The sequence below is a fragment of the Rhincodon typus genome, chromosome 8 (assembly GCF_021869965.1).
Source record: "Rhincodon typus isolate 14 chromosome 8, sRhiTyp1.1, whole genome shotgun sequence".
Classification (NCBI taxonomy): Eukaryota; Metazoa; Chordata; class Chondrichthyes; order Orectolobiformes; family Rhincodontidae; genus Rhincodon; species Rhincodon typus.
The window spans coordinates 75,258,519-75,272,881 of NC_063339.1; the positions used below are offsets into that span (position 1 = coordinate 75,258,519).

At 44.5% G+C, this 14,363-nt stretch overlaps 1 protein-coding gene across 3 annotated transcripts in view; it reads left to right on the forward strand.

The window, feature by feature from the left end:
- Positions 1 to 7,218, forward strand: part of zfp36l1a (zinc finger protein 36, C3H type-like 1a) — a 7,631-nt gene extending 413 nt beyond the window's left edge. The window contains exons 1-2 of one of the 3 annotated variants that reach the window (XM_020515990.2): positions 857 to 2,073; positions 4,011 to 7,218. In XM_020515990.2, coding sequence (XP_020371579.1) covers positions 2,020 to 2,073; positions 4,011 to 4,991 — 1,035 coding nt within the window. In that variant the 5' untranslated portion in view covers positions 857 to 2,019 and the 3' untranslated portion in view covers positions 4,992 to 7,218. Of the gene's footprint in view, positions 1 to 856; positions 2,074 to 2,337; positions 3,668 to 4,010 lie in introns of those variants that run through there. The other 2 variants (XM_048599784.1, XM_048599785.1) reach the window with 2 other exon arrangements.
- Positions 7,219 to 14,363: the final 7,145 nt, after the last annotated feature.

Consider the following 14,363-nt stretch of genomic DNA (forward strand, 5'->3'; position numbering starts at 1 on the left):
CAGGTTTTACAAAGAGAAGAAACCAGGAGGGGAAGGAAACTTGTAGAATTGCTTCTCCAAAAATAGAAAATGAATATTAAAAGAGAGAGAGAGAAAGCAAAGCGACAGTATTCCAGCTGTTATTTCGCGGGTGGATAGTGTTAACTATCTGCTGATTCAGCCACCACGTGTAAATAGGATTGAGGAAGGTTTGGTGATTTGAGAGCTGAATGGGTTCAGTTCCTCTCTCTTCGCCACCGCCCCCCTCCCCCAAGACACAGTCACACTGTTTATAATGTTGAACCCTCCGTTTTAAAATAGCCACAGCGCTGAACCACACCACATCTCTATTTTCCCCCTGATTTCAGTTTCAGTATTACTTTATTCTGCCGAACTTTTTCTTTTACGAAAAGGGGGGGAATAATCGAGAGTCGCTGTAAATCGTTGAGCTTTGGAAATTTGAAGAAAAAGCGCATGACGGGGGCTCGCTGATAGATCCTGAAAAATCAACATCAGGCGGATTCACTCGAACGAAAAGTTTAAAGGAAAAAAAAATAGCTTAAGTGATACCAATTAGAGTGCGCTCTCTCTGGAGGCTTTCAAAAACAAAACACTCCTTTGCTTTAAATAAGAAGGGGGGCGGGGAGGAGAAAACTGTTTAATACAAGCCCCTCCACTGACAATGTCTTTCTGTGTGGGGAGTCACGTAAAGGGAGAGAGGGGAAAAATGAGAGAGAAACTTTTGTATAAAAGATAAGAAAATTTTTTTAACGGATGGAATAAGAAGGAAATGTTTTCTAAAGGGGGAGGAATGAGGGAAACTTTTTAAAAAAAGAGAGGATTAAGAAAAACATGATTTCTAAAAATGAGAAGTCAAACTTTTTAAAAAAAGGAATGAGAAATATGCTTTTTTTTAAAAAAAAAGGAAAGTTGAAGACGTCAGGAGGCGCTTATTTGGCCTTCTCAAACCGAAGAGCCAGCTTTTTAAGTTTTTTTTTAAGCCCTCTTCTCGTTTCATTCTTATTTTCTTCTTCCCCCCCCAAAAAAAAACTCAACTAAAAAGGCTCCTTTAGCGCCATGTGCTCTCTCCCGCCAAAACCCGTTGTAACAGACATGAAATTGCAACCATCTGTTACAGACGATAAGCCGCGCACAATGCAAATCATTCGGAAACAGCCAAAACACTGCGAGTCGACATACATTTAAAAAAAACATACTATTAAAACTACGCTTTAAAAAAAAAATTAAAGCATACATTATCTCAGTGACCACTTTTAAAAACAAATTCGTTGCAGCCTTTCAGCAAACCCGCTGAACCTTGTGCAACATAATACGGGGCACCACATTCCCCCCCCGCAGTGTTTGATCCAGAAAGTTTTTTTAAAACAACGCATTCCTCCCCCTTGCTCAAACATTTCGCAATGGCTTCTTCCAGATCCAAATCCCTTTCTGAACTGGGCAACTCGCTCCAAATCCCGCCCAAAACAAAAAAAAACCCAACAGACTGAAAGCTACCAATTAGTTAACTTCATTGATGTTGTTGTATGATGTAAAATTTTAGTTCATTTAACAAACAGGAGGGGGGGGGGGGAAAACACCTTGACAAACTCGTAAAGAGGAATTATATAGATAGAGAGTCAGGGAGAGAGCCATGTAAAAACTTTTAACTTGGATTTGGTGGGAAGGCGTTAATTTTTCCTTTCTCTCTCTGCTGCTGGGTGCACTTACTGTCAGTCAAAGAGATTTTTTCAAAAAAAAAGCTCACAAGCTAGGCTGATTTAAATACCAGGGATCCGCCTACGGGGGGAAGGGAAATTATTTATGGCTGATGTCGGACTGCGAGTTGTTGAAAGTCTGCGGGGCGAGTGGGAGGCTCGCAGCACAGAGAGAGAGAGAGAGAGAGAGAGAAGGAAGAAAATAATAGCAGACGAAGGTTCACTGTAGTTGGGGAGCCGATCCGATCCGTCTCGCCCCGCCCCGCCCCATCCCCCGGCTTTCACAGCCGAATCGACCTGCTTTCGCTAACCCGGACACCTCGACATGTCTACAAAGTTCACCTCATGTTTCTACGACATTGGAGAAGTTTTATGCAAGGTAAAAAGAGAAGCACACACTAACTTTTGTTTTGAGCCGCTCTGTGTGTGTGTGTGTGTGTGAGTGAGTAAGAGAGAGAGAGAGGGGGAAATGGTATTAATTATTCCAGCAAGCACGTTGCAACTTTCTCAGCCACTCGATCTATCGATGGCTTTCTTAATTTCTCTCTCTCTCTCCTTCTGCATTTAATCTGAAAAAACTTTTGTGTGGACGTTTTGGTGTAGCCAACTTTCTGAGCAAAGACTCCCGGAACGATGCCTTAGGATGAGAGAGAGTTTTAATTCTGCTTTTTTTTTTAAAAAAAAAATCAAAAAAAGTCTTGACGGCCGATTGCGGATTTCATATCCTTCACGATTTCCCCCCTTCTGCAACATTAGAGATTCCATCGTGTTATTTTTTTAAATGGACTTCTTTTCTGGCTGTTTGAATTTGGCTGTATATTTTGCTCCGTCCTGTTTGAGGCGGTTTGGTGGAACTTTCTTTCCTGTTTATCTGTTTCTATATTTTAACCCATTATGTAATGCTCCTCCGGGTGTTTTTGTTAAATAGAAAAAAGTGTAGATTGGTATTTTAAAATCATTTTGGGTGGCGATGGAAGAGAAGAAGGAGTAGGGTGAGATTCCTTGATTCCAGATCAGGAATGTTGTCTTGGGGCGGGGGGTATTCTGATTTGGAACGCGCCAAGATTCTGATTTGGAACTTTGGGAGTCCCCACCCACTTTTTTTTTGTTACTTCTGCTGCCCCAGTTTGGCTTAAAAGGGGCATCAGTTCATCCTGGCCACTCGGACAGAGAGAGCCCCCATCGCCCTTGCTCTGTGCACCTACTCACCGCCCCACCCCCTCAAATAAAGGTTAAGTCTCTCGCCTCCCCTCCCAAGAAGGCGATTAGTACCAGGAGTTATACCACTGAGAGGTGTACAAAAAGTGGGAGAGAGGGGGGAGGCTTATTGGGAAGAGGGTGTTAGGGAGTGAAATCTCGCTGGAGCACTCTTATCAACTTTCTTATTTGTTTCTGATACTTCCTTTCAAGTTTCTCCGAACATGTTGGAAATGGGGCATTATTTGGATGTGATATTTATGAGTGGAAGGCTGTTGTTTTTGGTAAGGTGCGGGGAGGAGAGGGTGGTTCTGTAGTGCGTACCTGTCAATATTGTGACTGCAGTGGTCAGGGGATGGCTTGTTAGTGGACTCCACTCCAGGAGTGAGGAGGAGTTGGGGTAATGGGGCTGGGGAGAACCTACAGGGTGCAGCGCTGTATAACAACCCCTACCAGTAACTTGCCCTTTGTCAGTTGAGTTGTCCCAAGGAACACGGGGGGTGGGGGGACAGTCTCATTGGTGCTGACTGCTGCCTGGTGAGCCACAAACCATTCTCTTTGCCTGTTCAATGTAAACAAGATTTTTGTTGTGTTGCTGACCATGACGTCAAATTCATTACTGTACCCTACAGTGGTCTCTCTCTTTCACTCTCTCTCTCTGCCCCATAATAGCTATCAGTTACGATAGACTTCAGCTCAGTTCCTTAGGAGAGGGAAGACCGATGACTATCTGATTTAAATCTTTTAAAAATCCGAAGGTGTTGGACAGGATGGAGGTAGAGGATGTTTAAATGGGCTAGTAGGACAATCCACTACCTAGGGCCACAAATACAAAAGTCACTAACAAAACCATTACAGAATTTGAGAAAACGTTCTGCACCGAGATGTTGACACTTAGTACCTCATGGACTGGTTAAGTTGAAGGTGAAGCCTTTTAAGGGGATGAAGAGTGTAGGTGCCTTTAAGGGGATGCTGGCTACGTAGGGGATGAAGGGGGTAGGAAGATCAATGCTGGTATGGGGAGGTTGGGATTGGATATACAACTTGTGTGGCAAGCTGGGGTTTTTTTTTTCGCTCTGTTGTGTCTAAAGTGATAGTTTGCTTTCTGTCCTCACTCAGAACAAGATGATTAGCTACAACAACAACATCAACGCAGGCAGCTCGAGTGTGCCCCTGCTGGACAGGAAGGCAGTCGGGACCCCGACGCTGATGGACTATCAGAGGAGACATTCTGTCGCCCTTGTCAACGCTAACTCCAAGTTCAACCAGAACCAGCTGCTGAACAGCTTCAAGCTGGAGCAGAGTGGTACCACCGCCGGGGCCAACAAGGAGAACAAATTCCGGGACCGCTCCTTTTCTGAGACGGGCCTGCAGAAAGCCCAGAGCCAGGTCAACTCCAGCCGCTACAAGACAGAGTTGTGCCGCCCCTTTGAGGAGAACGGATCATGCAAGTACGGTGACAAGTGCCAGTTCGCTCACGGCATCCATGAGCTGAGGAGCTTGGCCAGGCACCCCAAGTACAAGACTGAGCTCTGCCGCACCTTCCACACCATCGGATTTTGCCCGTACGGCCCTCGCTGCCACTTCATCCACAACGCGGAGGAGAGGCGCCTGTCCCCCGTTCACGACCAGCAGCATCTCCCACTCTCCTCCTCCAACAAGATCGACCGGCCTCGCCTGCAACACAGCTACAGCTTCTCTGGCATCTCCAGTTCCTCCAGTGGGTTGCTGGGCAGCCCCACTTCGATCACCCCTCCGCCCATTTTCAGCTCTGAGGACCTCAGCTCCTCCCCCACACTGCCAGACTGCGCCAGCAACCCTTTCACCTACTCGAGCCAGGAACTACCCAATCTGTTTGCACCCAGCATTGGCATCCAGGTTCCCATGACCTCCGTCAACAATGGCACCCATTCGCCTTCCTTCCTGCTCCGGTCTTTGGCTGAGTCGCCCCATCTCTATGAGCCTCCCCCGAGCCCTCCAGACTCGATGTCCGACAGCTACCTGAGCAGCTCTGGGAGTGTGAGCGGGTCAGAGTCTCCTACCCCTGACCTCAGCAAGCGTCTCCCCATCTTCAGCAGACTCTCTATTTCGGATGATTAACTTGACCTTTCTCCAGTGCTGGAAGAAGCAGAGAGCTGTCAAAAACAAGTGCCCCTAATCTGAGCTAGCATTTAAGACAAACTGTTGTGATTTCTTTTTGAAAACAACAAGTCCAGGTAGCCAACTTTTGACACACGTACAAGGGTTAGAATTGACTTGCCAAACCCAAACTCACCAACTACATGCAGTGTCAACTGATGACCTTCAATGTATTTATCTTCCAAGTTTCCAATTTGATAGCAAGGGGGACAGCAATGACTGCACGCCTATCTCTCATTTTTTAATCATTCATCCAGTTTGTGTTTTTTTGGAAAATCAGAATGGTCAATTTTTAAAAATACTATTTTTTTTTGTTTGTTTTCCTCGTCCTGTATCTAATTTGATAGCCCAACAATTTTTGAATTTGGAGGCAAGAGTCATCCTTGGATAATCTGTGGTTGATTGGGGATTGGCCTAGGTGAGTCAAGGCACTTTGTGACAGGATCTGAAGTGAATTTGTTGTCAAAACAGCTACCTATCTGCCTGGTCTTAAGTTCTTGAGTGCGGTTTTGAGAATCTTTTGAAGAGAGTATTTTTTTTTAAAAGAGAGCTGAATGGTGTAATTTGCCGAATCAGACCTTTAATGTAGCAAAACAGGAATCTATATTTGATTAGCTATAATTTACCTTCTCCCTGTTTTAACCCGCCACCCCCCACCCCACAACTCCTTCTCAATTGGTGCGTCCCTCTGCAATGATAGCATTGAGTGAGTGTGTCTTTTTTGCATGAGCTGGTGGGGTTATTGATGCAAGCTGACTTAAATTTTGTTGCCTCATGCTTTTGGGTGCAGATGAGACCAGGCACCAGGAGACATCTAGCATCTCTCTAAGCCACCTCTGTTTCTCCCCGTACACCTCCCCAACTCAACCCTCCTTCCTTGCCCATGTCTTTGGATCCCTTGTCCCACCCCCATGCAATTTCTCTTTAAGTAGTTCGTCGGTTCCAGGGACTGAAGTTAATTTGGGATTGATTGTGAATAGATGCATATTGTGGTGAAACAAAGCACAGGGCTTGGGATTAAGAAATAAAACTGTGAGGGGAGTGGAATAGGGACTAACTGACCTGGGTGGACAATTACTGCTACATTTTATTTCTTTCAAATGAATGTTAGAGTTCTGGCTGCCTTGTTTTATTTTAAACCGTTTCAGTTGTCCAAATTGACCCTGGTAATTTTTTATTTGTTTGACTGGTTCTGGTGGGGGATGGGTTGAAGAATGGAGTGGGAGTGGAACTGTGAAAGTTTCTTAAGCAAATTTAAAAAATAGTTTTTGTCAGAGAGGGACAGAGAGTGAGTGAGAGAAATAGTTTAACCAGCTAGCCTTGAACTTTGCCAAGTTAGTTCATTTTATTTCTTTTTTTTTTATCCCCCCCATTTTAAAAAAAAAAATCGGCAGAATGTTAAAGGATTTAAAGATATCGCTTGTCACTGCACACACATACACACATACACAAAAAATTGCTTATTTAACTTATCAAAAACATATTTATTGCCAAACATATGCATTTTTGTTTGTATTTATCACAATGACGAACCATAGAAATATATTTTTCTTTTATGTTTAAATTATGATCTTATTAATCTGAAGATTGAGGTTTTCCTTTTTGTTATTTTCGTTTCCACAGTTTAATATATTATACTACAATGACGAGGGTTTTTGTAACGTTACTCTTCAGTTATTTTATTTAATAAAAAAAGTAATTTAAAAACACAAAAACATTTGAATTTATTTATTTTGTAGTTTTCCCCCCTGCCTTTTAAAAAGTAAAATAAATCGATCTTCTCATGTATTTTTTATGGCAGCCATGCGCTCACTGCCTTTAGGCTCTTGTTGCCAACAGCAGCCTAGCATTTTTTTTAGGCTTTTTGACTTAATTTCCTTGATACAAGAGACTGTTACGAAGGTGTGGGCTCAGTAATGTGACACAAAAGTGCCTGTCGGAACACATTCCAAGCATTGATGTATGCTTTCTGTGTAACTAATAATACTATTTTTATTATTGATAGGCCCTGGTCCCTCCCTCTCTTGGAGAGAGACAACCAGGAGTTGGCACACAGGGAAGTTGAATGTATTTTTCCTTCACTGTTCACTACATGGTTTATTTTCTATGTCTGTTTATACAGAATGCTTTTTTGTAATGACTGGTTCAAATGTAAATCAATAAAACCCCAATGGTTTTGTTTTCCAAAGTGTGGTAACTCTGGATTTGAATTTAATTGAATCAAATGATTTATTGTCACATATATTTTACAGTGAGGAAAAAAAACACTGAAAAGCTTTTCCAATGTCACCACAATCTGGCACCATTTTGAATAATTTTAAGAACAAGGAGAAAAGCAAATAGAGCTTAGAGTCCTGAGCTTGTCCCTTCAAGAACTGCTGTTGCTTGGTGCTGTGCTAATTTTAGTTGGGGGCGGGAAGGTACGGCAAGGGTGTGTTGCTGTTGTGATGCTGAGGAATGTGTAGTGGGACACGTGCTCATCCGCCTGTGAATTAACGCAGCCCTGGTGGAAATTTGATACAAAAGCAATGGTTACTCAGTGGCGTTGATTTTCAACCACCTAGACCTTGCTAACATGCCATGATACTCTGCAAGTGGGATCTGATCCAAGGGAAGTTTGGTCAATGCACCAAATATGTGGCTGGGATAAAACTTTGACCAGATCGATCATGGTGTTGAAATAATTATAGATGAATCTACTAGATTTGTAACTAGGTCAGAGTCCCACATTGTCCTGGGCCTCTGTGCCTGGTAATGGTTGAAATTTGTACTGAATTGGCATTGGATGACATTAAACCCAGATACTGTGCTTGAGGTAAGCATGCACTGGCCTTGTTAACAACCAGTTACACTGCATGCCGAGGTGGTGGCACGTTGAAAATCACAGAAAAACACATGCGTTTTGCAACAAGTGGGGAATTATTTATTGGATTTGTACAAGAAAATTGGAAGGCCAGGAGCAGGAAATGTCTTGAACCAGGGATGATGCAATAAAAATCTGACCTCAAGGTGGTGGGAGACTTGTCTCGCCAGAAGGTCCCTGAATCCTTGGGGAGTTTTCAATTTAGGATAACCCCATGGGTGCAAACAAATTAACCAGTTCAGAAAGTAGGTTTCTTTGTCCTGGGAAAATCCTGATAAGCGGCCTGTCCTAGACCATGTATTTACTATTACAAACAAAATGTGCAACCCAGACAGGATGGCACAATGCTCAAAAAGACCTTCTTGCTTCTAGGACCCATTCTTAACCCAATCTGGATCGGTCGATTACAGCCGAAGATTATAAGAGTCCTGTATGAAATAAGACTGTGTGGCCAACAAAACTACCTGATGTGGCATTGATTGGCATAAGAATGGTTGATTTAATGGAAATGCCACGCATACAGTCTGGATTGAGCATGGGAGCAGAGATAACTTTACTCCATTCATCTGGCTAATTTGGGAATACCTTGTGGGTTGGAAAGGGGGAGGAATTCCATTCTTCAGTACCTGGAGTACAATGGTGTGTCCAAAGGAATCATGTCAGGGTTTGATCTCTCAGGCAGCAGCAGGTTGGTTGACCTGCATCCACATGGTCTTACATGTTTGAGAGTTTGGCACACGGGTGTTGACTGTCTTGATTTCAGACTTTCCATTCTATCGTAAATTGTAGATGGCAATTAAAACTAACATTTTGCATTGGTCCCAAGCAATATTTCCCCAGCGATTGCAATTAATGATGGTGTGCTCCATGTGCAAGTGGCCAAGTGTGCTGGTTTGTAACACCTCATTTAAACATTGGCCATTGGTGAGCATTATCTCGGCTGAAGTTGCAGGGATGGCATTCCGGAGCTTGCAAGATGTTCCGGCTATTGGGTTTGCACGACACCACGTGGCACGTATCTTCAGAACTTTTTTGTTCATTCATTTGTTTTTGGGATGTGGGTGTCACTGGCTGGGCCCAGCATTTCTTGTCCTGTCCCTAGTTGCCCCTTGAGAAGGTGGTGGTGAGCTGCCTTCTTGAACCTCTGCAGTCCACCTGCTGTGGGTTGACCCACAATGCCCTTAGGGAGGGAATTCCAGGATTTTGACCCAGCGACAGTGAAGGAACGGCGATTATATTTCCAAGTCAGGATGGTGAGTGGCTTGCAGGTGGTGGTGTTCCCATATATCTACTGCCCTTGTCCTTCTAGATGGAAGTGGTCACGGGTTTGGAAGGTGCTGTCTGAGGATCTTTGGTAAATTTCTGAAGTGCATCTTATAGATAGATAGTACTCACCGCTGTTACTGAGCGGTGGTGGAGGGGGTGGATGTTTGTGGATGTGGTGCCAAACAAGTGGGCTGCTTGTGTTGTTGGGGAGGCACTCATCCAGGCAAGTGGGGAGTATTCCATTCCACTCCTGACTAGGAGTCAGGACTCCTCTAGTATTCTGAGAGCTGCTTGGGGTACCATAGGATAGTTAGGTATTAATGAGGGTGACTGTCCATGGAGCCCTTTGGTCAACGGATGAGAATTGTTGAGATCCTGATCCTAAGTGAAACCGCTGCCAATATTTTTACCTCTCAGCAACCATGCCATGTTACTATATAACACAGTAACCCAATTGAATCAGCTCATGTCTTTCAAACTGAAATCTCATCTGTGTACAATACAATACAACCTGGTGAATTCACAGACTTCCTCTCTATTGCTGACTCTGTCCTGTAGACTACGCATTAAATTAACCTAAGATTCGTGCTTCCCAGTTTCCCCCCTCCAGTAAGCCCTGATGGATGCATGTATAAACGCTGGTTAATGGTTGCGCAGATGAATGTTTACTGTTGTCAAGATCAAAATTTCACATTTTTAAAACATGCCCAGTTAGAAAACTGGGACCCAGAGTCTGTAACGTTAGGAAAGTAAGGAAGAAATTTGTTTCATTTCAAGAAGAGAGTTGCTATCCTTCCTTTCTCTTCCCTATAACCCAAGCCATGCCACAAATATATGGAAGTATTTACAGCAATCTTAGATGCACGTGCAGTGTACAGGAAATACAGTCATCAAGCTAAGGCCCTCATTGCTGGACTGTCATAGACCAGGAGAGTCAAACGTGTTATTTTATGGGTTCGTGACCTTTAGACGAAGAAGCATTGGATTGGAGCTAATGTGACCTGCAAATTTGACCTCAGCCCACTAAAATGGAAGGGGACGTAATGGCCTAGAAACTGGGAGTGTGACCAAAATTTGAACTGAGTGGGGAAAGCAAACCATGTGTAATGTGGGACATTGGCCCTTATCGATCCTCGCTGCACAGGGTGCCAAAGGACTGGGGTAGCAATTGAACCTCAGCTAAGCCATTAGAATGGAAGTGGGGAGGGTGAATGTTGGTCAGGGTGGGAGGGTCACAGTCAGTGGATGTCAGGCTGGTATTCGCATTGGGAGAAAGGGGTGCAGAGGTTACAGCTGGAGATTACAGTGGGGATAATAGTGCAGCTTGGAGTTATGGTTGGGGTGGTGGGGGTTATGGTCAGCAGAGATCAGGTGGATTACAGATTGGTGCTTACAGTTGGTGACTGGGGAGACGGTCACGAATTGAGGGCTACAGGAGTTGCGTTTAGGGCAAGGCTATTAAGGTTGGTGTGGGAGTTTTAAAGTCAGTGGTAGTTGGGGTCCACAGCCAGAGGTTCAGGTGGAGGAGTTAACTAAAGGTGGGGTACAGTTGGTGATTGAGGTGAAGGAGGCTGTATCAGCATATGGAGCGGAAGATACTGTGGAGGATTTGCAGTTTTGGCTTTTGACCTTGCAGTATGGGTGGGGATCTTATAGTCAGGGCTGGGTTAGAGATGGAGGGAGATGGGTTGAGGGGAAAATGTAGTTGGAGGGGATTAGGCTCTAGTTGTCCGAGACTGGGTTAAGATTGAAGGTGAGGAATAGATATGAGGTTACAGTCCAAGATTGAGTTGGAGTAATGATCAGAGAAGATTGTAGCCCCACTCACAATCAGTCTGGAGGGGAGTAGTGGCCAGTACAGACCAGGAAAGAGATGGTACAGTCCGATCAGGCTGGAGTGATAGAGTTGGAAATCGATATGGTGAGATTATAGTCAATATGGTTTAATGTTGATATATGGTCAATGGAAGATGGAAGTTGGGGAGTGGTTACATTAGGTGTAGATAGGCTGTGGGCTTACAGCTGGCAAAGGTCACAGGTCAGTATTGGTGGGGTTCTTGTGTTTGAGAGATCAGATTGGGTGGTTACAGTTTGAGAAGGGGTGGAGTGCTACAGTGTTTGGCACTTGTGATCAGGGGCTTACAGTTGGAAGGAGGAGGTTAGAGCTGGGGCGTTGTGAATGAAATTTTTTGGGGGTTGGGTGCAGGTGTACAATGACTGGAGTCTAAGAAATGGAGAACCAGAAATTTGGGAGAGTGAGGTGGCAGCATAATGATCAGTGGGGAATACAGTGAGAGTTTATAGTTGGAGATTGGGGTGGCGCAGTGGCTCAGTGGTTAGCACTGCTGCCTCACAGCACCAGGGACCTGGGTTCGATCCTAGCTTTGGGTGACTGTGCAAACTCCACACAGACATTCTCCCTGTGTCTGCATGGGTTTTCCTCTGGGGCTCGGTTTTCTTCCCACAGTCCAAAGATGTGCAGGTTGGCTAGCTTGGTCCATAATGTCCAAGGATGTGCATGCCAGATGCAATAGCCATGGGATACATAGGGTAGGGGAGTGGGTCTGGGTCAGATGCTCTTCTGAGGGTTGGTGTGGACTTGATGGACTGATTGGCCCACTTCTACACTCTAGGGATTCTATGATTTAGGTGGGGAAAGCCAAACGGTGGAGATTAGCCTGGTTACTGCCAGTGATTGGACTGGGGTCTTACAGTAGGAAGTGTTTATGTGGCAGGGGTGTAGTTACAGACATTGGAGGACTGTAGAAGGAATACAGCTGGAAATCGGAGTGGCTGGTTACAGTCAGTGAATGGGATCGGGGGGCATTGGTCAGAGATTGGGATAATGGCACAGCTCTGGCTGGGGGCATTACCGTTAGGTTGGGGTGGGAGCTTGGGTGATGATGGTGGGAATTACAGTTAGAAATGGGATTGGGAAGACAGAGTTGAGATTGGGATGGTAGGACGTACAGTTAGTAATTGGGTTAGGGGTTACAGTCAGGGCCTTGCAGGCAGGGTAAGGGGTGTAGGATGGAGACTGTAAGTGGGATGGTCAGATGATTGAGGTGGGAGTAATACATTTGAGATGGGGGGGGAGTAGGACATAGAGTCAGCTGTGATTGGCATGGAGGTATAGTTGATGAACATCAGGATGGTGTTTGCAATCTATGAAGATGGAGTGGGGAGGTGGAGATTGGGATGGGGGTTTACAGATGGAGATGGGGGTGTTACAGTTTATGGTGACTGAGGAGTAGGGCTCCAGTTGGAGATGGGGGTGGGGTAAGGGTGCTACCATCAGTAATTGTGGTTAGGCATCACAGTACATTTAAGATTGGGGCGAAGGAGTTACAATTGGTGGGGTGCAGTTTGTGGAGTATAGAGGGGTGTGGTTACAGTCAGTACATTAATTTGATGGAAAATTACAGTCGGTGGAAATGGAGGGGTTACTATTACTGGACATCAGCGTGTTTAGTGAAAGATCAGAGTGGGGTCTGTATTGGCTGATGGTTATAATCAGCGGAGACTGGAGTGGAGTTTACAGTTGACAATCCTGATGGATTTGTAGGTTAGGGGTCAAGTTGGGGAATGTTACAGTCAGTGATCAGCTAAAGGGTATGGAGCTGGGAACTGGAGTTACAGTTGGCGAAGAGGATGGGGAGGTGTTTCTGTTGGTGAAGGAATACAGGATGGGAGGTTAGGATTGTGAATTGGGTGGTGAATTACAGTCAGTGATCAGTACTCTGTTTCAGACTGAGCACCAGCTGATAGACCTCTGACCTTCATAGGTCACAATCTGACTCCACATTAATCAGCGTGATCCACTAGCGATGAAAAACATTTTTCCCAATTTGTTTAACAGATTGCATTTTTCTGTAATTATGCTCATACAGCAAACTATTTATTTCTGCAATACATAAATAGTCTAGTGAGGTTTATAGATTCTATTTAATTAATAAATGCATTTACTGATGAGAACTGGGAATACTGCGTTTAGTTCTGGTCTCCCTGCTAGAGGAAGGATATTGTGAAACTTGAAAGACTGCAGAAAAGATTTACAAGGATGTTGCCGGGGTTGGAGGGTTTGAGCTATAGGGAGAGGCTGAATAGGCTGGGTTACTTTTCCTAGAACGTCGGAGGTTGAGGAGTGACCTTATAGAGGCTTATAAAATCATGAGGGGCATGGATAAGGTGAATAGCCAAGGTCTTTTCCCTGGGGTGGGGCAGTCCAGAAGCAAAGGGCATAGCTTTAAGGTGAGGGGGGAAAGATTTAAAAGGGATCTTAGGGGCAACTTTTTCATGCAGACGGTGGTGCGTGTGTGGAATGAGCTGGCAGAAGAGGTGGTGGAGGTGGGTACAATTACAACATTTAAAAGGTATCTGGATGGGTACGTGAATAGGAAGGGTTTAGAGGGATATGGTCCAAATGTTGGCAAACGGATTAGATTTATCTAGGATATCTAATCACCATGGATGAGTTGGACAGAAGGGTCTGTTTCTGTACTGTACAACTATGGCTGTTAGTTGAGATTGTTACATGTGCTATGAGGGAACATCAGTGTTGGGGGTGGGGTTAGGGTTGAAGGTAAGCCATGCTAAACCTTTTGAAAGCTCCTACTTCTGTGTTGGTGGGAACAGTGCATGAAGGCAGGAGGCTGTGTAGCTGGATACTACGTTTGATAATGTTTAGGGACAATCTTTTACCCCGAAATGAGTTCCACGATGTATAGCTGTACCATAGCTATGACATACTGCTGTTTGGCTTTTTTTTCCCCAAGGTGATAGGTGTTAGTAAGTAATGCCTCACGATAATGTGAGAAAAAATGCAGCATTATAATATGGTGATGACAAGGAAGCCACAATTAGAATGTAAAGCAGTCATTGACCAGTTTTGGAATAGTGCAAAATGACTAGATATTGACACATACTGGGTTGACAGTCCCACCCCAACCAATATATACACACACACACTGCACCTGACAAGTTTACATAGTTATTATTGACAGTGTGAATACATCAGCTGATCTTCCGTCTGACACAGGCATTTGTTGTGTAACCTGAAAAGTGACAGCAATGCATTACGACGTGACTAAAATCAAAGGCTAGCATTTGAGGGGTGCAGATACATCAGAGGGTTGTGAGATCACAGACATGGGGAGAGTTGAGGCCATTAGGGGGATTTGAAAACAAAGACGAGACTTCCAAAA